This window comes from Astatotilapia calliptera, chromosome 23, assembly GCF_900246225.1.
Source record: "Astatotilapia calliptera chromosome 23, fAstCal1.2, whole genome shotgun sequence".
NCBI classification, from domain to species: domain Eukaryota; kingdom Metazoa; phylum Chordata; class Actinopteri; order Cichliformes; family Cichlidae; genus Astatotilapia; species Astatotilapia calliptera.
The window spans coordinates 7,527,244-7,553,302 of NC_039323.1; the positions used below are offsets into that span (position 1 = coordinate 7,527,244).

General features: G+C 37.9%; 1 protein-coding gene across 4 annotated transcripts in view; it reads right to left on the bottom strand.

The window, feature by feature from the left end:
• Nucleotides 1–3: 3 nt before the first annotated feature.
• The window catches only part of osbpl1a (oxysterol binding protein-like 1A), a 32,213-nt gene continuing 6,157 nt past the window's right edge, over nucleotides 4–26,059 (bottom strand). For 2 of the 4 annotated variants that reach the window (XM_026158020.1, XM_026158018.1), the window contains exons 8-29: nucleotides 23,974–24,041; nucleotides 23,819–23,863; nucleotides 21,008–21,081; nucleotides 20,413–20,476; nucleotides 20,198–20,299; nucleotides 19,092–19,217; nucleotides 18,876–18,957; nucleotides 18,452–18,558; nucleotides 12,804–12,966; nucleotides 10,201–10,387; nucleotides 6,489–6,564; nucleotides 5,459–5,593; nucleotides 5,253–5,350; nucleotides 4,073–4,255; nucleotides 3,825–3,932; nucleotides 3,015–3,104; nucleotides 1,902–2,028; nucleotides 1,595–1,708; nucleotides 1,380–1,503; nucleotides 1,204–1,294; nucleotides 904–924; nucleotides 4–594 (exon numbers count right to left, since the gene is read on the bottom strand). In XM_026158020.1, coding sequence (XP_026013805.1) covers nucleotides 492–594; nucleotides 904–924; nucleotides 1,204–1,294; nucleotides 1,380–1,503; nucleotides 1,595–1,708; nucleotides 1,902–2,028; nucleotides 3,015–3,104; nucleotides 3,825–3,932; nucleotides 4,073–4,255; nucleotides 5,253–5,350; nucleotides 5,459–5,593; nucleotides 6,489–6,564; nucleotides 10,201–10,387; nucleotides 12,804–12,966; nucleotides 18,452–18,558; nucleotides 18,876–18,957; nucleotides 19,092–19,217; nucleotides 20,198–20,299; nucleotides 20,413–20,476; nucleotides 21,008–21,081; nucleotides 23,819–23,863; nucleotides 23,974–24,041 — 2,288 coding nt within the window. In that variant the 3' untranslated portion in view covers nucleotides 4–491. The remainder of the gene's footprint in view (nucleotides 595–903; nucleotides 925–1,203; nucleotides 1,295–1,379; nucleotides 1,504–1,594; nucleotides 1,709–1,901; nucleotides 2,029–3,014; nucleotides 3,105–3,824; nucleotides 3,933–4,072; nucleotides 4,256–5,252; nucleotides 5,351–5,458; nucleotides 5,594–6,488; nucleotides 6,565–10,200; nucleotides 10,388–12,803; nucleotides 12,967–18,451; nucleotides 18,559–18,875; nucleotides 18,958–19,091; nucleotides 19,218–20,197; nucleotides 20,300–20,412; nucleotides 20,477–21,007; nucleotides 21,082–23,818; nucleotides 23,864–23,973; nucleotides 24,042–26,059) is intronic. The other 2 variants (XM_026158019.1, XM_026158021.1) reach the window with 2 other exon arrangements.

The window sequence follows — 26,059 nt, forward strand, 5'->3', positions numbered from 1 at the left end:
TAGTCAGTTCTTAATGTATCTTTATAAGGTTGAGACTAATACAGAAAATTTACAGTGGGTTTTGTTCTGTAATCTTTTTTCCTTCACAAAGCAAAATACAGGAGAAAATAATCACAATCCACATTAGACGAGTAGTGGGTTTTCGAGTGCAATGCGAGTCCAGAGCGAATGTAAATAACATGAGGTCACTGACGGCTGGATTTATGGAAAGTATATACAGATATACAACTGGAGACAAAACACTATTATGAATATTTAAAAGAAGACAGGTGGACAGTAAAAATCACAAACCCTATCCACTGTGCTAAAAGTCCATTTTAAAGAAAAACCTCTTTAAGTCAATGCAAATGCTATACTGTCAAACATTTCCTGCACAGCTTCACCTCCATAAAGTAGATTAAGGCCACACTGTTTAAGTACACTTTTTTCATATTGCTTGGTCTTGTAATTTTCCAATAAAAACAGTTCATGCTTTGTGCAGAGAAAGTCCTTTAATAAATGTCCGGCATCTGGCTGTAGGCCCTGTTCCAGTATCCACCACAGAAGAGCCAGTCCTGGGAACTGGTGTGGGGATTTTGCCCCTGTTGAAACCACCTAAAAAACACATCACAGAAATATCAGCATTCATAGATCCCAGCAGGGCGAGCCAAAACTGAATACAAACAAGAGAAAGTGAGAAAGAAATGTATGATTCGGAGGGAAGATGGGGTGATTGAGTAATTGCATTTGGTGCCATTAAGAGGAGCTGCCATGCTGGTGGAAGGAAAAGCGGATTTATTAAATTTGTCTCTATCATATCTGGATAGAAAATACACACAGTGGTAGATAATTTAGAGACTCAGATGTGTTAAGGTCACGTGATCACATCAAACATTTCGGATGCGAACAGCGAACAGCTCTAACCTCGGGCCAAGGGCAGGGCTTCTTAACGTCAAAGCGAGGATGCAGCAGAAAAAAAAAGACAAGTGAAGATAAAATGGAGATACAACTTGAGCTTTTTCAGCACACAAAGTATGACACCATATAGATAAGAACTGTTAATTCATTCATACGCCATGAAAACTTCATATGAGGTAATAGAAAGGCAATGGTATTTTATCTGCACTAACAAAGGCTGATGGTTTAATATTGCCTGGAATTAGTCAGTCCTGCATGGTTTCATGTTTACTGCGTCAAAGTATAAAGAAAGAAGAACAGTCTCACCTCGCCTTCCACTCTTCATCCGCTTTGGAGCGGTTTTTCCGAGCAGCTCGCTGTTTTTCCTCGAGTCGCTTCTTCTCCTCGCTGGCGAGATCTATCAAAATATTTGACATTTTTTGAGGAAGCAAATGAAAATTTCCCCCCAGTTTCAGTTTAGGTTAAGTACCACCAATCATTACCGATGTCACCGTTCTCCATGGCTCGTATGTCCGGTCTGAGCCTGCAGTCAGTCTGAGGGATGACTCCCTCCATCTCCTTATGCAACTCATTCAGCTGCATCGCAAAGCATGTGAAGTTGTACATCTGCAATTAAAGATTGCGTTTGTACGTTAAAACATTGGATTTCTTCTAAGAGTACCCAATAAAGATCTAATGGTGCATTAATCAGCAGGACCTGGACAGAGTTAGCTGGTCTGGGTGCTATTTTCCACAGCAGCTGGCTGCCAGGAACCACCTCCACAGTGTCTGCAGGTGGTGAAGGAACCTCCTCCTGATCCTCAGCGCAACCCTGAACAGCACGACAAACACAAATAATGCTGAACAGACAGATGAGCTCCAGCCAAGATGCATCATTACAGAACGTGTTAAATATGAACACTAATGATCTCGGTCGCTTGCCATTTTTACCACTGGATGATATTACTCATGCAAACATCACAACAGTAAAGTGAAGGGATTCCACAGTGTTCAGTAATTCATACCGCATTGCTGCCCTTCTTGTCCTCTGCCCCTTTTTTGTTGTTTTTCTTGTGTGCTTCAAAGGCAGATGGGTCAACAACATAGAGGCACTCTGTCCACTTCCCATAGAGAGCACACAGCTTCTTTTTGCTGTCAAACACACACAGACTTCAGAGGAGTTGTTGTAATTTCGTGAATACGTACTCTAACCTTAACCATAACCACACAAACACACACGAATGTCCCGAGGCACAAACACTAGTAATGATTTCAGTTGTAATGATTTTTTTTCCCCCATTCTGTTTTTAGTGTCAACATAACAAAAGCTCAAAAAAAGAGAGAAAAAACCCACACAACACTTTTGCGAGTGGGAGACTTCTGGAAATGTAATGTTTTGAATGAAACCAAAAATCTAGTTTTTGGCCTGGACATCACGTTGAGATAAAAAACAACAAGAAAAAACACAAGCTCTTCCCATCTTCTTGCTTGTTAGCATCTGTTATTGCTGCACATTATTTATCAGCATATAAATCTGGTCTGGCTCTTGTGATCATGCACACTAGTTATGTTTACGATGACTCACTGGATTTGCTTATCCTCCATCTTTAATCGAACTGCCCCTGTTTTTGTTTTTACCGTTTGCTGATTTTAACCGCCTCTCCCACACTCGAGTATTTTGACTTTTATTTTGTCAAAAAGGCAATTAACACTGCAATGAGTTATTAACCATATGAATTGTTAAGTGATTATTTGCACAATGATTCAATTTTAAAATAGGTTGATACTACATTTTGTAGATCCTAATTTACAAATGAAGCACCTTTAAAAAAACGCTGCTTATTCAGACATATCCACCCAAACATATGGGGAGGGGTGGATGAGGGAAAAATTGATAGTATAGGCAGATAAATAAGCTATCTGACACTCACTGCCATTCCATGTAATATGGAAGAAAACTAATGTTTCACAGTGTCCTATGGTATGTTTCAATGTGTGATGTAGATTCAGACTTAAAGGTTAAAGAGAAGGCATTTTCTCCCACTCTCACATCACTATTTTATTCAACATTCAAGACTGAAATCAGTCTTCTCTGCAAAGACGGCTCATTATTTACATCTCTGAACATCTTGCTCTACCTTTTATCCAGAATATATCCTTCAACTTTGTGTAGCTCTTTTCCAAAAAGGCCACATGGTTTGAAGTTCAAGTAGCACCTTTCACCAGTTCTAAGTGAAAAGAGAAACAGGATGAGTCACACAAGACTTCCTCATTTGCTCTGTCTGTTTTCTTCAAGAGCAACGCTTCCCCAAAATATTTTATCAGTTGTATCACACTTTTTCTTTAGCCGTAATTTGAAACACATGATACTTAGATATTAGGTCAGTGCTACGTGTTCCTTTTCATGGCTGCATGCATTGTGTTATAATGGAAGCATGAATAAAAGGAACACGTTATTAAGTAGCGTAGCTTAGCTGGCTAATGAAAGAAGTGTTTGATGTGAAACATCATGGCTTGAGGCCACTTTATTTTCTTTACTTGCCTTTATCTAAGAAAGAAAAACCTCTGTTATAAATTCCCATGAAAGTTAATGACAGCATTTTAAATCTTGTAACACAAACGTCAGACTGCTCTTAACAATACAACATAAAACACAGTTCTTTTGTTTGGTTGGCTAAGCATTGTTTCAATTTAACTTTACTGCATGTGCCAGTGATAACAATGGTTTCATTTTGTTTTTCATGAAATAATGTAATAAAGACCAAAGGCTGCTTCCTATTTGATTATCGCACATTAAAACATGTTTAAAATGCAAATGCAGACAGTATAACACTGTGAATCACATTTCCCTTTATTTCTTTGCCTTATTTTAACTAAGACATTTTAATGCTTCAATAATTCTCAACAAGTACTTTATGTACAAGCATTTTACATGCTGATCCTCTTACCTGTGGTTGACCACCTCCACATTTCCATACTGTTCAATCCACAGCTGACCAACAATGATATTGTGAACACAACATGTGGGATTTGTCCATGTGTAGGCTTCATTGTGCCTGGAGGGAAAAAAACCAAAACAGTTTGGCACAATGTGCACTTTCAAAATGGTAATAGAAAAGGCGATAGGCGAATTGGTAAAAGGATAAATATTGATACAGGTAATATTTCCTTTTTAAAAACAGCTAGCAGCTCTTACTTGGGCAGCTCCAGTGTGATTGTGCCTTTCGGCTCAGCTTCCACACTCTTGCCCCAGAACTTGAGTTTGGGATAAATAGAGCCATGAAAAACAAAGTCCTGCTTCAAGCCCTCAGCATGGAAGGCGCTGACCGGAGGGTGATGGCTCACCTGCTCTGAGATGAGCCTGAAGCCCAGATCCTCCCTGAAATAACCAGGGACACAGCTATGATGAATGGAGGCATTTGAAGACAGCTGTGTATGTTTGGTAAGCTGCACAGCAGAATTTAAGAACTTGTTGCTAGATAAAATACACTCAGTGGCCACTTTATTAGGCACACCTGCTCAACCACTTGTTAGCACAAATATGTAATCAGTCAATCACACTGAAGCAACTGTGTGCATTTAGGCGCACGTGACCTGCTGAACTTCAACATGGCATGATCGTGGGTGCCAGATGGGACTGTCTGACTGTGTCGCAGAAACTGCTCATCTACTGGGATTTTTTTGGCCCAAAACAGAGAAAACATCCAGTTAGCGTTAGCTCTCTGAATGCACAACATGTCGAACATTGAAGCAAATGGGTTACAACAGCAAAAGACCACACCAGGTACCACTCCTGCCAACTAAGTTTAAAATTCCCACAGCCAAAATTGGACAATACATGAATGGAAAAATATTGTTTGGTCTGATGAGTTTCCATCTCAGCTGTGACATTTGGATAGTAGGGTCAGAATTTCGTGTAAACAACACGAAAGAATGGATTCATCCTGCATTGTATCAACAATTCAGGCTGCTAGTGCTGGTGTAATGGTGTGGCAGATATTTTTTTGGCACACTTTGAACAATGTTTAAACTCCACAGCCTACCTGAGTATTGTTGCTTACTAATTCTAGCTCTTTATGACCATAGTATACCCATTTTCTGCTTCCAGGAGAAAATGGGTAACGGCCCTATCACAAAGCTCAAATTATCGCAAACTGTCTTTTTGAACATAAATAATCTGAAGTTAAAGTGGGATCTGATCTGCTATTCGCAATATGCACCTAATATAGTATCCAGTGAGTGTATTTTGTTAATTATCATCATAATTAATATCCTACACTAAAGACTGGGTACTTCAAAATGTTTAATTGCAAAGATATTGCTCAGAATTTTTCATACATGTCAGGTTTGGACATAATCTGGACCAGCTCACTTACCTGACTAGTTCATAGGTTTCTCCCAGTAGAGGGTTGAATGGTTTACCTGTTCGCTCCCACTGGGAGGCCACAGCGGACACTGCAAACGCAGCCACACACTGCCACAGTAGATAAAAAACACACACCAAATCAGAGAAACTAAACTAGAAGCAAAAAATTGTTAAGCTGTGCCTGTGGGCAGTTTAAGTAGAAAACCTATGAACTACCTTCATTCTCTCAATAGAATCTGAAGATGCGTTGGCCTGGTGAATGAGGTACGTGTGCTCCATGTACTCTGTGAGACGCTGCAGGAAGCTAAGCGGCTCGTTGAAAATCACTGGCATTGTAATCTTGGAGAGCTCCTGAAAGGGACATCAAGGAGAATTGAAGGACAAGGTTTCATTACAAAGAGGAAATAAGGTCTTTTGACATGGCAGTGCTCCGAGCTGCTGAGTGTTAAAAAGGATCAGTGTTTGGTCGTTTGGTACATACAAGCATTTACGTTGCTCTGGACCAAAGTATCTACCGCATTAAGGTGAGTATTTATTGCTGTATTTGCTGGTAATAAAAGAAAAAGCTTCAGAAAATTCTTCAAATAGAAGAGTGACCTTGTGAGATGAAAGTCATCATGATTCATGAATACCCTGACACTTAACCTGAGACTTTCAGAATATGTGATTTTTTTTGCTTGATCTCCCAAGTTCTGCTAGGAGTAGGTTAGTTACACAGATGTCATATTTTTTTTTTTATAAAAAAGGGTTTGGAATTATGTTTTTGGCTACTTGATAAATATAGAGTCATTCTCCATTAGCTCTTCTGGCCTCTATTTGGAATTTAAGTAGCTAAACGCTCAACTATTGTCACCACCAGTTGTCTAGCTTTCTTCTTCTTCTCTTTAGTGCTGAGAAAATAGTGTACATTGTGTTTTTTTCCACAGCTGCTTTCTGCGGTGCTTGGAAACTAAACCTAAGGGTTGGTTCAGAGCTGCAGATTTATAATACAGTCAATTTAAGTTTAGTGTGCACTAATGCAGCTTAGGCTAAAAAAATGTATTTGTTTTTGCTAGTATCAGGACATAAATCAACTTACTGGCAAACTATCGGAAAAAGAGTCACCACAAGTGTAACTAAGTGTTGTCTGCACCTGCACAAGGCTATTTTGCATGACAAGACCATAAATACCAAAGCAGTGGGTGGAATGATCCTCGTCATCATAATGGATGGGCAATAAAAAAAAACTCTAGAAAACCATTCTCACCATTCCAATGCAGTTCCTCAGAATACTCCAAATGCTGAAGTCATTTCTCGAAAACATTGGCGCCGGTAAGCTTGTCCTAAAATGACAAAATTACAGTACTTCTAAAAAGTGTATGTGATGCTTTCATTTTGTTCTAATGCACTAAAAATATTCCACTGGAGTAAATGTGCCAGACATACAATACCTGCTGCAAGCATCACATCAAGTGAATATAGTCAACAATAGCCTAATGTATTATGTGACACACTGGAACAAAGCCCAGACAGACAATACCAGCAGCAAAGGTGGTTAGCAGGAATCATCCACCAGCAGCACTTATGTCCTGTCTGTCTCAAACTGTCTAATAAGGTGTGCAGGCTGGAGATTCGTTTAAAGTACAAAAATAAAATGTAAAAACTGAGGCGTTAGCGTAATGATGACATTTAAAAAAATCACCCAAATAATGTGAACCGCACTCCCCAGCTGCCCGAGGGATCAGCCAACAAGGGATCATACTGCAAACTGATTATTGCATTACACTGTGACCTTATCAATATTTAACGGCTCCAACAGAGAGCGGAGTCCTTTCTATACTACAACTCCTTCTTGTGCCTTTACCAGGCTGCCCATGACTCTAAATTATTCACACGGTGAAGTGGAAACACCTCAAGAAGTTAAAAAGATCACTGAAAAAAAAAAAAAAAAAGGACTGTTCGAGTGGGTTATTAAATATCTAACACTGCATAGGTCTAACAACAATATAGATTTGATGAAAATAGGCTTATGGAAAAAAGATTATAGATTATAGTGGTAGTAGTAAAGATTAAATGAGAGTGATACATTTAAGAAAAAAACCCTCAAATTTCTCAGAGAAAAACTTTTATACTTTTGTGAAGACACTTTTTAAATTGATTTATTTTTGCTTTTTTATCAGAAAACCACATTGTTTTGCTTAGCAACGTTGGATTAACGTGATCACACCCCTTACGCCATTAACAATGTCACATAAACTCAAATGGGAGGAAGTGCAACCATATCAATAATGTTACCAAGAACATCTTTGCTTCTTTACTACTTGCTTTGTAGTTCCTAATGAACAAAAAATATCATCCCGGCCAAATTTTCGTTGCTTTTCAGTCACATCAACTAAATAAGCTTTTAATCCAACCAAGTGGTGACATCGGTGGTACGATGAGGTTGATCCATCCTTGTAATGTGAAGCAGTGACTAAAATACATTCACCGTGTTCTTGAAAATATTTGAATTTAAATTTTTAAAATAAATTTACAATGTTTAAATAAAAGAAATTTAATTCATTTGACAGGAGTGATACATGTAAACACTGTTACATTTAAATGAAAGTGCAACTGACTGTTATACCTTAGGCTTTTAAAGATACAGCACTCTAATATAAACATAAAGACCATCTATAAACTGAGACAGACAAACAACCACGCAAACAGTAATTATAACAAAAATGATAAAGACTGGACATAAAGACTGAAAACAAAAACAAACAAACAAACAAACAAACAAACAAACAACCCCCCCAAGACATTGCATGCATTAAAAACTGATTTAAGTGATGAAATATTTGCTTTAGTTTAAACCATAGTGTTGTACAAATATAGAACTTTAAAGTCAGTGAATGTCGTTATATGTGATGGCAGCAATAGTTTAGATTTTGCTTATTTACACTAGCTTGTCTACATGTGAGAGACAGACACGCTCTCTAGTTTAAAGATTAGGCTTAAAGCTTTCTTTGTTAATAAAGCACATAGATACGGCTGGATCAGATGACCCTGAACCCTCTCTTAGTTATGCTGCAGTAGGCTTAGACTGCAGAGTCTTCATGTGATGTATTGTTTCTTCTTTACTGCTTTCTTTTCACTCTGTGAGTGTTTATACACCTGTACTCCATTTAATCATTAGTAATCATTAAACTCTGGCCCTCTCTCCCATAGTGTTGTTTCTCTTCCCTTACCTCTAACTGGTCCCAGGTGGCTGCCCCTCCCTCTTTCTGCTGGAGATTTTTTCCTGTTTAAAGGGAGATTTTCCTTCCTACTTTCGCCAAGTACATGCTTATTGTGGGTCATGTGAGTGTTAGGGTTTGTTTCTAATATTGGAGGGTCTTTACATTATAATGTAAACTGTTTTGAGGTGAACATGGTTCTGAACTGGTACTAGTAAATAAAATAAAACTGATTTTAATTGTAGTGGCCCATTTTTAAAGTTTTATTTTATGTGGGTAAGGCCCTTCACAGATTTAAAAAAAGATTTTATGAACAAGAAATGTATCAAATTCTCAGAGCTGAATAAATTATATATCTTTTGAAATGCATAATGGTTTATTTTTTTTTATTAATGGTTATATTTAGTCTTATTTTGGTTACCTCCACTCAAACATACAAAATGAAAAATATTTCCCAAAGTCTGACTGGGATTCTAATTTGGAATCCTAGACAACACCAAGCTATACAAAATTATTATACATACATAAATTACTTTATGTATTCACTTATCTATTGTCTTATTTAGTCCCTTCTCATCAGTACTGACTGATTTTCAATAAGATACAAGTAAATATTTTACTTTAAATTATATTTAATATTTTGCAAACTAAAAACAGATCACTGAAAAACTCTTCAGCCTTCTGTGATGATACATAAATGTTTGCATCATCAGCATAGAAATGACACTTTATACAGTAGGCATCTGATAATAATAATATAATAATATATGCATAATATATCTGCAAGAGATTGTTGGTCTTAGAACAGAACCATGCAGGCATTCCACAAAGTTCCACTTCATAAGAACGGGCACTGGAAAAGGTTTTATTCTGGAGTGGAACATCCGTTTGACAGTAGAGCGGACATTCCAGAATGCTCATGATGTGCAATTTCAACTTCCTCTAAGTTTTTCAAGCATGCCTCAAAACTAGCTTAAAGCTTACTGGGAAGAAATAATCTCTTTAAGATTATGTTAAAGAGACTCAGAATTCATAGTATGAGGATCTTCAAGTAAGAAAAATACCAGTCCTACTACTTTATCCTTACTTTCTGTTCAATTACAGGTTGTTTTAAACCAGCTGTTAAATCAATTTTCATAAACCTTCACAATCTCAAGAAGAATTAGGTTCTCTTAACTTAAAAATAAGTGTTGCTTTAAAATAAAATAAAAAATTCTCCAATTCCTGACAGACTGAACATATGTTAGTGGTTTCCCTCGGGTATGTTTTTATTAGATTAGCATCAGCTCTTTAGTCTTTAAATTACACAGTTGACTAAATATTCCCTGAACTGGACAAGTGTTTAAGAAAGTGGAAGGACAGCTTAATAAAATACTTTCATGTGTTAGCTAATGGAGTCTCTGATAACTCTATAAATTTGCAGTCAGTTCTTCTACTAAATGGTCAAATTAGGCATTAAGTGCATTTGTAATCTATCGTACAATCAGAACCTCAGAATCAATTTTCTGAGAATATGACCCATTGTCTAGGCCACCCTAAATTTTTTCTTTCTTTTTTTTTTTAACCTAATATGCTGTTACACATATCTGACACTAATAACAAATTTGAATTAAAGAATTAAAAATTCAACAATATTAGGCTGCTATGTTGTATGAAAGGGCAGTGACTTTGATGGGCTTGTTCATCTTTGGATGTGAGATTAAAAGAACCAGAGGTCAACAGTCCATTTAAGAAACTGTGATGGCGTATTGCAGAGCTGACCTATGCTTTGTTATCCCATTGGGTTGAGTCTCAGCCTTGTCACCATGGTGATCCTGCTCCAGCGTGCTGGCGGGGCTGCTGCAAGTGCTGCTTAACATGACAGAGCCTTCGTCCTCGTCGTCGTCTTCCTCACAGGATTGGCTGGCTACCGTCTCAAAGCCGCTCAGGGAAAGCTCAGATTCTGAGTCTGGTGGAGACAAACACATGTAGAGGAGTCACTGCAGGATTACTGTTCAACTGAATATCCTCTGAGTATCTAGAAAAAAGTATTGCTATTAGATAGTTTGTCAATTAGAAGGCATAGAAAATTGTGTATTATCTCAAAATTAAGAAATACTTTTTGTTTATCAAATGTTAAAAGGACAGTATAGTTTCCTTCCCATTACTGTAAGCTGACCGATCGATGTAAAACACCCACCATTAAAAAAAAACCCATTTATGGGCATTATGAATGTGCCTGTACATTTGAGAACAGTGTTGCCGTGAGTTTGATTACAAAACACCAAAGACAAATTTAATTGATACGGATATATTGTTGTAAAATTTATATTGTTTTCCAAAACTAAATTTATAAGCTCAGCGTCCAAAATTTTGAAAAAAAAAGAAAAGATGTACTACGAGTTGGAAGTATTCATTTTTGCAACAGATACACAGCACAAAAAATATGAATGACTTTTGGTTGAATGCATCAAATAGAAATTTAAAAAGCTGATCAAGGACCAAATCTGATTTCACAAAACAGCTTTGTGTGATTGAGAAGTCATTCGCTTCCTTGTGTTACACTTGACTCAGTAATTGAAGTAATGAAAACGTGAGCATCAAGTGAAATATATAAGAATGCTAAAAAAAGTGACTTTCACAACCTACGAAAAGGAAAGCTATCAACTTACGAAAGAACAGATAAATAAAAGTCTAACAAGCGCTCTATCTTATAATTTAGATGCAGTTTGGAAAATTAGAATTGCAAAACGCATCATTAGCAGCTTAACTTTGCTGTGAATGATCTAAAGCACTGACAGCTGACATAACTTCATCACATGGGGGCTGCAGATTTGTCAGCTGCATATCTATGATATGCATCTCCCTATCCATCACATCCCAAAAGTGCTCTATTGGATTGAGATCTAGTGGCTATGAAGGCCATTTGGGCTCATTAACGTCATTGTCATGTTCAAGAGATCATGTGAATGGTTTCTGACATGTTGCATCAGCCTGCTAGAAGCAGAAAGGGTGGACATGGTCAGTAACAATGCTCGGCATAAGCTATAGTATTTAAGCGATGTTCAAATGGTGCTAAGGAGCCAAAAGTGTGCCAAGCCCAAACTGCCATAACCCATCTTCTACAAGGTTCACAGTATTTTGCATTTAGAGACATTCTTCTGCGTATCTTGGTTGTAACAATTCATTCTTTGAGTTACTGTCGCCCCTAGTACCAACAAGGCATTTTCGCTACCACATTTTCTCTTTTTCTGACCACTCTTTCTAAATCCTAGATATGGTTGTGTAGTAAAATCCCAGTATAACAGCCATTTCTGAAATACTCAGATCAACACATTCAAAGTCACTTAAATCATCTTTCTTCCCCGTTCTCATGCTCAGTTAGAACTTCAGCAGGTCATCTCAACCATGTCTACACACCTAAATGCATTGAATTGCTGCCATGTGATTGACTGATTAGATATTTATTTAGGCAGCGACTTGTTTACTCGTAGCCGCCCGGTAAAGTGTGCGATACAAAGAAGTTAGTTACTTCCTGATGAAGTATATAAAATCAAATCAGATCTGTGACTCGGATATTTGTTTCCCAGTTTTGCATTCAAAATAAAAAGACGAAAAGGAAAAACACTGCATTATTTGATTTTTCTCTGTGCCGCATTTATCATTTTCTGATTTTTTTATTCTCAGTTGAAAAGAACAAATTATACACTGATTACTCAACAACCACTGTTAAGGGAGTAACCAAAAAACAAAGTGTAATTCTGTCACTTTCGTGTTATTAGTATACAAAACATACAATTATTCATTTTTTTCTTGTTTGGATGCTTTCTTTTTTTTAAAACTAATTTTATGCTAACACTTTGATTGTGCTACAAAAAAAGACAAAAAAAAAAACAACCCTAAACCATTATTCACAAAAAACATTCAGTCATGCTCCACAACAATCAGTGCAAATGTCCCATGCAGCTCTGTTATTATTTCATTTTCTTCAGCCATGACTCCCTTTTATCTATGAAAGCTGGTTAGATAACTCATCAGGAAAATCAAACAAATGAAATTTAAAAAAAAAGTTTGAATAAATTCAAAACAAGCGAAAACACCACCAAGTCCGAAATTTTCTCTTTTGTAGATTTTTTTTTTTTTTTTTTTAATCTTAGCAAGCATTACTGGTATATATTTTTTATGTTTGTAGAACATGCAGGACTTTTTCACAGCATATTCATTTTCAACAGAACCACTTGGGGCTCGAGGAGCGGCAAACATACCGAAAGCATTCACTGACAGGAAAAAGTACTCCAGTGTCCTATAGGTGGATGAAAGAGCATTGAGCGTGAGTAGGAGCTTGCCACAAAGTCTCCTGCGTGTTTAATAACCTGTCAACTCACCAGAAACGGCGTCGTGGAACTCATCCTCGCTGAGGGCACTCCGTGGTGAAGATCCCTTGACGACGGATTGCTCAAGTTCGTGGTGCTCTGTGGCGAGAGTCTGCAGTGCCTCAGAGAGGATCTTATTCTTCTCCACCTCCTGCTCCAATTTCAGACTGCGCACCTGAGCTCACCACACACAAACACACACAGACAAAAGGAAACACGCTAATCACTCTCAGAAACAGAAACCATCATGAATTCTATCCTCTGCACTCGATAACCACGAGCAAAAGATGGCCAAGCGTTCTCCAGGCTACCAAAATTTTATTCAAAGTCTCATTAAAAACAGAGGACAAATGTGCATGACTATGAGACAGGCTTTGATGGCAGCAGGTCTGCAAGTAAACACCATGTTGACTGACTGATCCCCCCTCTGTTCTGTCCTCTCATTATCAGACCCATGGCGAGAGAGACAGAGATGGAGCTGAGAGGGTTGAGCCATGTTTATCTGTAATGGAGGCCAGCAGCCTTGATGCTGCCGTCTCAAATAGCCTGCCGGAGAACACGAGTCCCGTAGAAGAGAGGGAATCAAATGACGGATAATGGACTCCGATATAAACCATTAGCTAAACCTTCCTTTTACACAAAACATTAGTGCTGATAATATGAAGGTGTGCTCACTTTTACTTCACTATTTCCACGGAAAGGCTGACATTGTGCAAATGCAAAATTAAAGTCCACTGACGAGGCAGGGGTTTACTTTGGATTGTCAAAGTAACAGAAGAGGGAGAAATGATTATAAATGATCATCCACAAGAGAAGAGAAAGCTAAATGAAGTGGGGTGGAAGTGCTGTATGATGACAGAGTGCAGATCACTTGACATCTCTGCACAATTATGAACTTAGAGAGGAAATTCCTCCTGCTGACCCCTCCACAGGTGGTGTATAAATACAAAGCAGGGCTGCAGGGCCTGGAAGTGAGTCAGTATATTTCCTTTGCAGGGGGAGTAAGCATAGGCCCAACTTCTTCATTTAGCCGGCGAACCATCATTTACAGACGGAGCTATACTGTATAGTTTGAATTATCTCTATTGAGACTAGGCCTATTCATGGTGAGTTCTGAGATTCTGTGAGTCTTTTATCATGTGCTCTGCCTCTGCAGATTGCAGTTCAAAAGGCTGTGCAGCTGAGCGATCGAGGCCCGGCCCACATGTAAAGACTGAATGCACTGGACTGGCTGTTAAACTCAGAACATTCAAACTGTTCCTGGCAGCCCCAGCTTCATCAGCTGCTGTCTTCTTCTTAAAGATCCCCACAGAAATTATTGAAGTTGTGTTACTGAGCATTTGTGAAGAGACGGAGTCTATATAAAAAACTGGGAAAAAAAGGACATACACATTGTGACTGAAGAGAGGGTTTTTTTCTCCATCATCTAATGATTATATTCAGGGTTTGGTTTTGTCTGGTCTTTTCATGTGCTGCAGAAAATGAGCAGCAGTGGGAATGTCATGCATAAAAGGGTTGAATCTATGCATTGATGTGAAGGTAAACATGCCTTGATTTACATAGCCAGCATCTCAAGTGTACATTTATCACAGCAGTGCATCAAAAGCAGCAGCACTACGAGACATCATTTTTCACAATCAAAAGAGGGACAAATTCTTATTCTGGTGAAACATTCAAACACAAATCTGATTCAGAAAGTGCTGCAAATTAAAACCGCGACAGGATGCAACTTAACACTCTCACTTTTACAGATTCAGTGCTTTACTGCACAAAAAAAAGAAAAAAGATGGCACTTTCACATTACGATAGTAATCAGAAATGCAGTCGTTGACATGTTGTAAATTATATGCATCATCAATGAATAGTGGTTTTTCTTCTGCATCAAAAACCAGATTAAATCGGAATTATCTATAAACACATCGGCCCTTCCACTGAAGAACTTGCACACATACCCACACAGATTACAGAGTTCGACTGTTAAATAAACACTGAGAATTATTAGTATTTGCATTAAAGATATGTACTGCAAATGACTGTGCCGCACTGTTTATATTGTATTAACTGGCTGCTGATTTATGTAATAAAAGTTTGAGCCATGCACACAGCATGGATATAGGGATGGCAATATGAGGCTGGCAATCCATTTCTTTTACCCAGAATATTATAGCAGTGTCATTGCAATCCATTCATGACTTCTACTTACTTTGGTGACTCCTTTGACTTTTGTCCTTCTCACAATGCCATTATCAGCCCGTTAAATATTTGGTTTAAGACCAAATATGTTTAAAACCATTTCTTCTAGTTTAATCGTGCATAGAAAATGAGACATTCTAGTCCTGTTTTTTTAACCACACACAATTTTACATTTGATTGACAATATCAGTTTCACTGAACCAAAATATTCTGTGGCAGTATATCCCCTTACTGAGAAATTATCAGTCTACTGCTTTGGCTTATGTTTGACCCTGAATACAACCGGGCTTTACGCCAGTGTAATAACTTGGCTGAACACCCTGCTCGTCTTTGCGCTCCTAATCCAATTTTACAACCTGATGCCTTCAGTTTAGTTTCAACTGAATTACTCTATGCAAGTCTGCAATTCATTCATAACTTTTCACAACTCAAAAAAAAAAAAAAAAAATCCACATCAGCTGGCGAAACCTCGTGCACTAAAGAGCAGATTATGAATTGTGTTACATGTTTTACAAACTTATTTTAATCTGAGAAAGATGAGAAGTTGCATAAATGTAACAAAATGGAATTCAATTACTTTCAAATATATAAAGAATGTATTTAAATGGATATAGTGCAAAAAAAAAAACAAAAACCCCACCACATCTGCAAGACTAGCATCTGAGGCTAAGAGTGCTATATATATATATATATATACACTCTACACATGGATATATATTTATTTGTTCTATAAATTATCTTAAAAAGCTACTAGGTTTTCCTTGTAATTGTGTTCAGGTAGAGCACAATAAAAGTGATCATCAGCTCACACGCTTCAGTACTTCAAATTATCTTATTACATCTTAGTAGAGGGTGACATTTCGAGCACACTCACTCTTCAGATAATGAAACACAAGGCGGTCTCTATCTTAAATCACCTGTGATTGGCGACATAACCACACCCCATAATACCCAATCAGAACCACATGTTACTTAGGTCAAACAATTTATAAATAAATTCAGAATCCACTTCAAGATTTTGACTTTGACATTCAGGGCTCTGCATGGACAAGCACCAACCTATATCAGAGATATTTTACATTCTTACATCCCCAGCAGGTCCCTGAGGTCATGTGACCAGGGCTTGCTGGTCGTCCAACATATGAGACTGAAAACAAAAGGCAATAGAGCGTTTGTAACTGTGGCCCCCAGACTCTGGAACTCCCTTCCTTTGAGCCTGAGATCTGTGGACTCAGTGGTTTCACTTAAAAAAAAAAAAAAACAGCTAAAAACTCATCTTTTAAAACTTGCTTTTGGTTGATTTCTGTTTTTATGTTTTATCTTGAAAGGTGCTATACAAATAAAATTTTACTTACGTACATATATAATACATATTTTAAAGTAATATATTTTGGCTCTGCAATAACTTTGAAAGGTTAGTGCCTAGAAAGACAAAAATAGAAACTCATAAAAAAAAAAATCTAAATACCAAGTAACAAACACACAAAAAAAACCAAAAACACCCATAATGTCTAAAACAGAGCTTCCCAAAGCGTGGGGCCCGCAGTATGAAAAACAAAACAAAAAGCAAAAACAAAGAACGAACCCTTGGACACTGCTAGCATCATTCTCCGTTTTCGGTGATTCGAAACGCCGTTTACGTGTGGACGAAAGGTCCAAACTCATAGAAACAGCTGCGTTTTCAAAAATACCCGTGTAGGTGTGGACGCAGCGTAAAAGAGTTAGTAGTGTATTTTATTGCTGCCTGTAATTTATTGCAGTTTACTTGTATTTGCTTAATTGTTTACTAAATGTTTGAGGTTTGAAATAAACTGCAATGGAGTTTGAAAACAAAATGTGTGTGTGTGTGTGTGTGTGTGTGTGTGTGTGTGTGTGGGGGGGGGGGGGGGGGGGGGGGTGTAACAGTTTTCTTGTAAAACAAAGGGGGGCCCAGCAAAAAAGTTTGGAACCACTGCTTTAATGGAAAAAGTTTTTTTCTTGTTGTTTTTTTCTGATCTCGTTCGAAGAGGATCAAATATTCATTAATTTATTGATGTGTAAACAAACCGTCCCCACCTGACAGTGTTTTTGTAATTGTTCTGAGCCCAACAGCAACAAAATTCAAATGTGCTGCCTGAGAGCCTGACGATCACAGCCGTTTCGAATCTGCTTTCAGCCTTGTCCCCGGCGTACAGAGATTTTCAATTTTTCTCTGAATCTTTAAAAATATTATGAAGCACAGAGGCTGAAATCCCCCAATCTTTGTAGGGTCGATACTAATATAAAAAACAAGTTTTACATCATCAGGAAGGCAAAATTTGTTTCAAACACTCTGTTCCTTTTTTTCTTTGCTCTACATAATTTAAAGAAAGTGTATATCGCCAATATTGCCAATTCAACAGCATAACCCCTAATTTGGAGCAGAGGACATCCACCCAACTGCTGTTCAAATCTTTTGTTTGTGAGGAACAGCTAATGAGAAGAAAGTTGGCATAACAAAAATGTGTTTATGAAGATAGAACAGCTGTTTAAAACAGCTTTTGAACGGTCAGTCATGCAAAGCTACTTTAATGTGGTTCAAGAGTAATAAAAAATATACATACATAAATGAGCTTTATAGGTCAACGTGTTGCTTGGACTTTTGCAGAATGGCGAATCCCTCCCCACATTTATTGCTGAAAGACTCATCCTTGCTGTAAAGCTTTTCTTTTATACCAGTCATGCACTGACCTTTTGCCATTTAACCTAATTAGCTGTGAGAAGTTCTTTCAGGTGTTTTCTTCTTTGTTGTTGTTGCTTTTAATACAACTTTTCCAGTGTTTCATATGCCGCCCCTCCCAAATCACTTTGAAATGTGTTGCTAGAAGTTCATAAATTAGCATATTTCATAAAAACAAAACAAAAAAAACAAAAAAAACAAAAAAAACCCTTCTCCTATTCAACATGTGTTATGCTTTCATTGTCTTTACGGTATTTTGAATCAATTGCAGGTTTTAAATGATTATTGCATTCTCTTCTAGATTGTTGCAAAATTGAGGTTGCTATAAGCGGTATAATCTACCTGTTTTCATGAGGGGGTGTATTCTAGCCCCCGAATCCTTCCATTTTAATCAAATCCATTGAATCAAAAACAAAGAAAAAAACCCCATGTGTAAGCATATAATCACTTCCACTCAGTCCGCTGAGCTGCTTTTGTTAGAGTGAATTTTTCCAGCATCTTTTTGTGTAGGATAATTTCTTTTTACATCCCAAAGATATACATCATCTTACTGAGCCCCAACAGTCTCAATATAACACTTACAGATATCAAGTTATTTAAAATGTCACTGTAATCTCATTTATCTCCTTTCTATGATCCAAGTAAACTTAGATAATAACCGTCTTCAGTTAATGGTGACTAAAATGCTGATAATCAGCTGAAAAACATAGTCACAGTCACTAGGCTCTCAAATAAAAGTTTAAATTTGTCTTTGGAAGGTCACACTCACCCCTTCCTGTCTGGAGAAGAGGCTGAGACAAATGTTGAGATTGGAAGTGGTTTCGCTGGATAATTCACATATTTCTTGCATCTTTTGCAGTATTGTTGATGGAAATTCTGAGGGGATAAAACACATAAAGTAATGAATGCAATGGAAAAGTCACAACTTTGAGCTATTACAGTTTGTTTGTTTTTTTAAACGCTCTTAGAACATGTATAAAGAGCAAGCACACTGCAGAAACCTCTAATGACAGTGCCAGATGGCTGCGTCTTAATTAACAGTCTTTCAGACATTACTGTGCATTTAAATCTGTTTGAAGACTCTTGTAATTTTAAATCAAAAGGTTTTCATTTCACCTCCTGTGTAAGTGTGTTTCTCCTCGTCTACGTACTGTATATTACATAACAAAGAAAAGTGAAATAAAAGGCTTTACTTTCTGACAGCTCTTCATTCTTCAGCATGGACAGGAGCGCTGCGACCTCCTTCTCCAGATTTTTCTGGCTGACATCTGCAACCTGGTGATTTAGAGAGATGGGAGAAGACTGCAGATCAACAAAAAGTAGCACGGGGTGGGTGGACTAGTTCACAGAAAACACTATGGGTCGTTAAGCCAACATGCTAATTAGGCTCGCTTTCTGTTTGCAGCCACCTGTAGTGAACTTGTTAGCTCTCCAAGTGACATCACTTCTTCGTATTCCTCCTCTTCGCTCCCTTGCTCTTGGGAGCAGTAGTATGTGCTGTAAGCTGCGTGCTCCTCCAATGTATCAACCCATGCCTTAAAGAAAGACAAACAAAGGACAGAAAAACCAAAAAGCTTACTTAGTTATTTGACTGATCTTGACCTTTATGTGTTTTTGAAATACTATAGGAAACATGTTTATTATTATTATTATTTCTTTTTAGAGGAGCATCAGGAGAGAAGATGAAAATAAGCTAGCCAGGCTCTCTCTGTAAAGGTCATAAAATATATAATCTGCCTCTAAAGTTTACTAGCTGACAAATTTTACTGTGATTTGTTATATATATTAAAAACAAACAAACTTGTACTTATTTCCAGCTAACGACTGTTTTCCCAAATTGCCAAAATTTTCTTTTAGAACACAGCTTGCATTTCAAATTTTAGTAGTATATTTTACATAATGGCCGGGACTTTTAATTACATTCTTTATCAGCTACTTACGCTGATACATAATTCATAGCAATGCAAGAGACAAAGTAGACAACGATTTCTCATCTAGAGCGACAACGTCTTAGCATCTGAACAGCTCGCATAACAACTACAAAAGTCAAGTAATAATCCTGTGAATAACTCAATGTAATGATGCAAATTCTCACACCTGGGTTGTTATAATGACTAAACAAACAAAGAGTTAATTAATGAGCTTGGGGTGCATTTGAGATTTTACACTTTTGCATAAAGCCTGAGAAAAGCTAAAAATTACATTTTACTTCAAGATTTCAAAACATATGATTAGAGAACTGTTAATAAATTTCTGTTTGTTTAAATGCACTTAAAGAACACTGGGGTAACCCAGTAAAGAGAAGAACTTTATTCATCTACCAATGGATTCCACACATGTGGAACATTTACAGTGTAAGGAAAGGTAGTAAGTTAGGTTATTAGTTAAGATTGCAACTTAGCTTTTTCCCCATTTCAGAGCTATTGCAAAAACTTTGCAGAAAACGAAGGTCAGGAGATAACAGGAATTTTTAAAAAGTGTTTGAAATGACAACCCGAGGAGAAACCAAACTTACTTTTCTTGTTCCCTCTGGGTCATTTTTAGGTGATACTTTAAAGTGGTGCACACTGTCATCAAAGCACTTGAGAGTGAAAAAGCAGTTATCTTTGGCTCTTATCTGGAAATGAGAAACATCAGAAGCTTTCATTTGTGGAAAAGCAGAAGCTACACGAAGACAAATTCAGCACAGGGGTCAAAAAAAAGGGAACGCAATGTTGAATGTTGGCTTACCAAACAGTGAGCGTTTGTGAGGGACTTACAGCCTTGCCTTCTTTCACCGGCAGCTGCTTCTGACCTTCATAGAAGAAAGAAAAACAGATTGAGGCCTTTTCCATTTCACTTGGAATCTCAACAGTTGATAGATGATAGAAGGAAAGGTATACGGGAAATAATTCTCCTCTTCTTTACTCATTTGTCTCTCATCTATAGCAGCGGTCCACAATCTTTTTTGCACCACCAACCGGTTTATGATCTGACAATATTTTCACGGACTGGCCTTGTCGCGGATAAATACAACAAAAAAGAAGATTTATTCATAACACACGGGAAAAGACCGAGGGAAACCGAGTTAATGATAAAACAGACAAAAAAAAATAATGTTAAAAACCATTAAAACCCCTAAAAACGATGAATTTCACACCCGAGCCTAAACTCTCGCAGCCCGGTACCAAACGACTCATGGGCCGGTCCGTGGCCCGGGGGTTGGGGACCGCTGATCTATAGCACCTTTCTAATCAAAACTGTGCAGCACTTCCATTTATCTCTAGCTAAGACCTTTTCACACGTCTGATTCAAGGAGCACAGACAAAATGAGGGATGCACCTACTGTTTTGAGTACCAGGATATAACACCATCTTGAAGGACGACCCAGTAAGAGCGCCATCCAAAAAATCTGGAGCTCTGCAGGAAGCCACACAAGTGAAGAATCAGCAGTCTAATTTTTCAATTAAATATTTTTTAGCCTTTTCTGATTTCACTAGTGGCTGAAAGAGGCTATTTATTACAATAGATTTCAGCAAAGTGGACCTGTTATATTCATCTCCAGCTTGATATTTTCATTGCTGCAAACCACTAAATCACACGATTCACATTTAAATCATCCTTATTTATCTTATCTTGGCTCCTCAGTTCATCCACTAAGTGAAACAGATTTCTTTGCCGTCCCAATGTTAACAACAAGTCTGAACAGCAGTGTGTGTGTGGGCATCCTACAATCACACATTTGCACCTGTAAAGCCACAAAACAGCATTTTGTTGGAGCTCTTTTAGCGTTGCAGCGATGCAACATAACAATCTGGGGATCTTGGATTGGTGATGGAAGTGTCGGACCGGTGCCTAATGTCTTCACCAGCACATCCCAAAGGTTCCATATTAAGCTCAGGATTCCGTGTCGATCAATCGATGCGTGAAAATGATTGATTTCACTGTAAGGCACTCAAACTAATCCATGATCATGATCATTCAATATTTTGTTTTGACTGCATTTCTTCTTCTGGGTTTTAATAATGTGATACGCAGTTCTTTGTAGTTTTAAAACGTTTTCTTTGTGTGATGCAATAATGTAACCTTTGTTCACATGAACGCAGGATATGGTTGTTTAAGAAATGAGATGCTATTCTCTGAATCAGATTGGGTTAAATAACATTTTACCAGGTGAAACATATTAATCACAACAGTAATTGTGCAGTGGAAGTTTCTTAGCTGTTTGCATAGGCAGTTTTTATTTATTTATTTATTTAGTCTGGGTATTGTATATTGAATATAACTTAAAAGCAAAATGAGCAATAAATAAGTTCAATGTAAGTTTAATAAACTTAACACAGGATTCTTCCAGATAATTTAAAAAACCTGTAAGGTTGAGTTTTAAATATTTCAGTTTCAGTTTCACAGAATTTATGTTTTGACTTTGTTTCTCAGAAACAGAAGCCAGTCAGAGGTGTGGAATGCAAACTGTGTTTTTCTCCAGTACAATAATGTTTGGCTCACACTGATCACTGATGATTTGATGCTTGTGTCTGTTTTGCTTAACTCAAAAGCAGGCATCACTGCCACCCCAGAGGCGTAAGACTCTTTAGCAATTCTCTTATTGATTCTTTATCGGTTTTTCAGTGTGGAAAACGCTCTACACATTTTCTGTGTTATCATCTCTGTGTCTGCCGGACTTGCATAATTGTCAGGTGCACAAAATTACACTGCCATGAGCCTGACGTCAATGTTTCACAATGCACAACTGCCAGGAAACATTCCAGCAATGATAAAAGGGAGTGATAAGAATGCAGGAAAATTCTGCAAAATTCAGCCTGTTCTTGATTTCCTTCCCTACCACTATGACATAACTAAAAAATGATTAACACTTAGATTATTCTTTAGTTGTCAGCTGACAATCGCAATCTCTGTAAAGCCTGCTGTATCTGCTACTGTGATCTTTGTCTGCGTTCACGGTCACGACATTTGATGAAGCAGCGAGCTGACGGTGTAGTTACACACCGCACCTCTGGAGTTCTGGATTTTTAAATGCTCATTTCAATTTAATGACAAAAAAAAAAACAGATTTCTGGACTACATGTCAAAGTTATTTTTATAATAAAAGCATATAAACACTGAGTATGATCGGTACTGTAAAAGCAATCAGGAGTGAGTTTTGGCTCTCAAACTGTGGGGCAGGCCCCCCTGGTGGGGCTTAGAGCCAGTGCAGACAGGGAGATGGTCAACCGGAGGTAAAATACAGACTGAAATGAAGTTGAACTAATGTAATTTATTTGGGGAAGATTAACAAACAACAGTTTGCTGATGCTATCTTGTTGACCTTTATTTCTCCAGTTTTCAACTTGGATGCTTTGTTATTGTTAACTGACAAAAATTTGTTTGGTAGGAGGTGAGAACGTTTTTTTTCTTAACTCATTCACTGCCATTGACGTCTATAGACGTCAATTGAAAAACTTACGTTGACTGCCATTGACGTCTATAGACGTCAATTACGTTTTTCAATGGGAGGGGCCAGAATACAACCTCGGGCAGCTTGTCAGTGAATTTTATTTTTTCATATATTTGTAAATAAATTGTTTTGATAAAACATAACCTTTCGCAGTGTTATTTCTGTTTTATAGAAGTGAAAAACTATTTTATATGTTAGAGGTGTCACAAAGCAAGAAATATTAGTGTCAAAGGCACTTTTCTGCTTGAAATGTATTTTTCACAAAAAGCTCATTTTCTCCCTTTTTTTGGTCAAAACAGGCATTTTTGGTGGAACCCACCTCTCTTCTACAGCTGATTACTAAAGAATGGAAAATGGTAGAAACAAGCTTTTTTTTTTGGATGAAAGAAGAGGGTCTGTTCTTCATTTTGGTAGGTTCAGCGTTTATATGATCATAACACACAGTTTTCTGTGGCTCTTCAAAAATGAGTAGAAATGCTCAAAAACCCTGGCAGTGGGGAGTTACCTGATTTGAAAATGGCTGGCAGTGAATGTGTTAAGAGAAACGTGCCAACAAAGTTTAAGAACCACTGAACTACATGCTGTGAGGAGTATTTTAGCAAGGAAGAGATATATATGCCTTACTCCTTTTCTTTAATTGTGCGTTTTCGTTCGCTGATTGGATTTTCAGAGCTACCAAAAAAGCCAGTTCCCATATTTTACCTTCCAGAGAGGTCCTTCATACTTCTTGACATGTCGGGTCATATCCTGCCAGGCAGACAAAGAGCAAAGATGAATCAGTTTAAAAAAATAAAACATAAAAAAACAGAAGAGAACAAATAGTTAATTAGGACAGCAACTATCAGCTGGATACTCACTCGATGAATGTTGCCCTCAAGAATCTGCTTCATTGCTGTATCACTGGCCAGATCAAATACTGTTTGGCCTACAAGTTATGGACATACAAGACAAGAGGAGCTTTAACACAACAGAGCACATTTTTACAGAGGGAGAAAAATACTGCAGGATTCAAGAATGTTTAAATGCTGGTGACAGCAATTATAAATATCAAGGACTCATTTACATCCGAGCAGCTTGTGCTTCTCATGCAATCACAGTTTCTAAATTTTTTGCCTCGATAATCATGTTCGAGTCACAGGAAGAACTGCTGCAATTGCCAAAACTGATTAGAATTTTAAACTTTGAACATTTTTGGAGAAACCGCCTAGGCGGTTGCTATTTTTGTTTGGGTGAAAGAATTCAGACAGACCTTGTGAAACATGCTGAAACGCATTCTCAATAGTTTCCATTTCCTATCCTGTCTTTGGCTGCCAGACCTGAGGATTTCCTTTTTTACTGCACATGTACATAGATCATTTTTGGGTGGACTTTTTATACCTGTGTATTCATACGTATTTGTCACCGTGTTATTTCCAGCAGCAAAACGATTTCAGATTGATTCAAAATAATACAGGGAGTGCAGAATTATTAGGCAAATGAGCATTTTGTCCACATCATCCTCTTTATGCATGTTGTCTTACTCCAAGCTGTATAGGCTCGAAAGCCTACTACCAATTAAGCATATTAGGTGATGTGCATCTCTGTAATGAGAAGGGGTATGGTCTAATGACGTCAACACCCTATATCAGGTGTGCATAATTATTAGGCAACGTCCTTTCCTTTGGCAAAATGGGTCAAAAGAAGGACTTGACAGGCTCAGAAAAGTCAAAAATAGTGAGATATCTTGCAGAGGGATGCAGCAGTCTCAAAATTGCAAAGCTTCTGAAGCGTGATCATCGAACAATCAAGCGTTTCATTCAAAATAGTCAACAGGGTCGCAAGAAGCGTGTGGAAAAACCAAGGCGCAAAATAACTGCCCATGAACTGAGAAAAGTCAAGCGTGCAGCTGCCAAGATGCCACTTGCCACCAGTTTGGCCATATTTCAGAGCTGCAACATCACTGGAGTGCCCAAAAGCACAAGGTGTGCAATACTCAGAGACATGGCCAAGGTAAGGAAGGCTGAAAGACGACCACCACTGAACAAGGCACACAAGCTGAAACGTCAAGACTGGGCCAAGAAATATCTCAAGACTGATTTTTCTAAGGTTTTATGGACTGATGAAATGAGAGTGAGTCTTGATGGGCCAGATGGATGGGCCCGTGGCTGGATTGGTAAAGGGCAGAGAGCTCCAGTCCCACTCAGACGCCAGCAAGGTGGAGGTGGAGTACTGGTTTGGGCTGGTATCATCAAAGATGAGCTTGTGGGGCCTTTTCGGGTTGAGGATGGAGTCAAGCTCAACTCCCAGTCCTACTGCCAGTTTCTGGAAGACACCTTCTTCAAGCAGTGGTACAGGAAGAAGTCTGCATCCTTCAAGAAAAACATGATTTTCATGCAGGACAATGCTCCATCACACGCGTCCAAGTACTCCACAGCGTGGCTGGCAAGAAAGGGTATAAAAGAAGAAAAACTAATGACATGGCCACCTTGTTCACCTGATCTGAACCCCATTGAGAACCTGTGGTCCATCATCAAATGTGAGATTTACAAGGAGGGAAAACAGTACACCTCTCTGAACAGTGTCTGGGAGGCTGTGGTTGCTGCTGCACGCAATGTTGATGGTGAACAGATCAAAACACTGACAGAATCCATGGATGGCAGGCTTTTGAGTGTCCTTGCAAAGAAAGGTGGCTATATTGGTCGCTGATTTGTTTTTTGTTTTGTTTTTGAATGTCAGAAATGTATATTTGTGAATGTGGAGATGTTATATTGGTTTCACTGGTAAAAATAAATAATTGAAATGGGTATATATTTGTTTTTTGTTAAGTTGCCTAATAATTATGCACAGTAATAGTCACCTGCACACACAGATATCCCCCTAAAATAGCTAAAACTAAAAACAAACTAAAAACTACTTCCAAAAACATTCAGCTTTGATATTAATGAGTTTTTTGGGTTCGTTGAG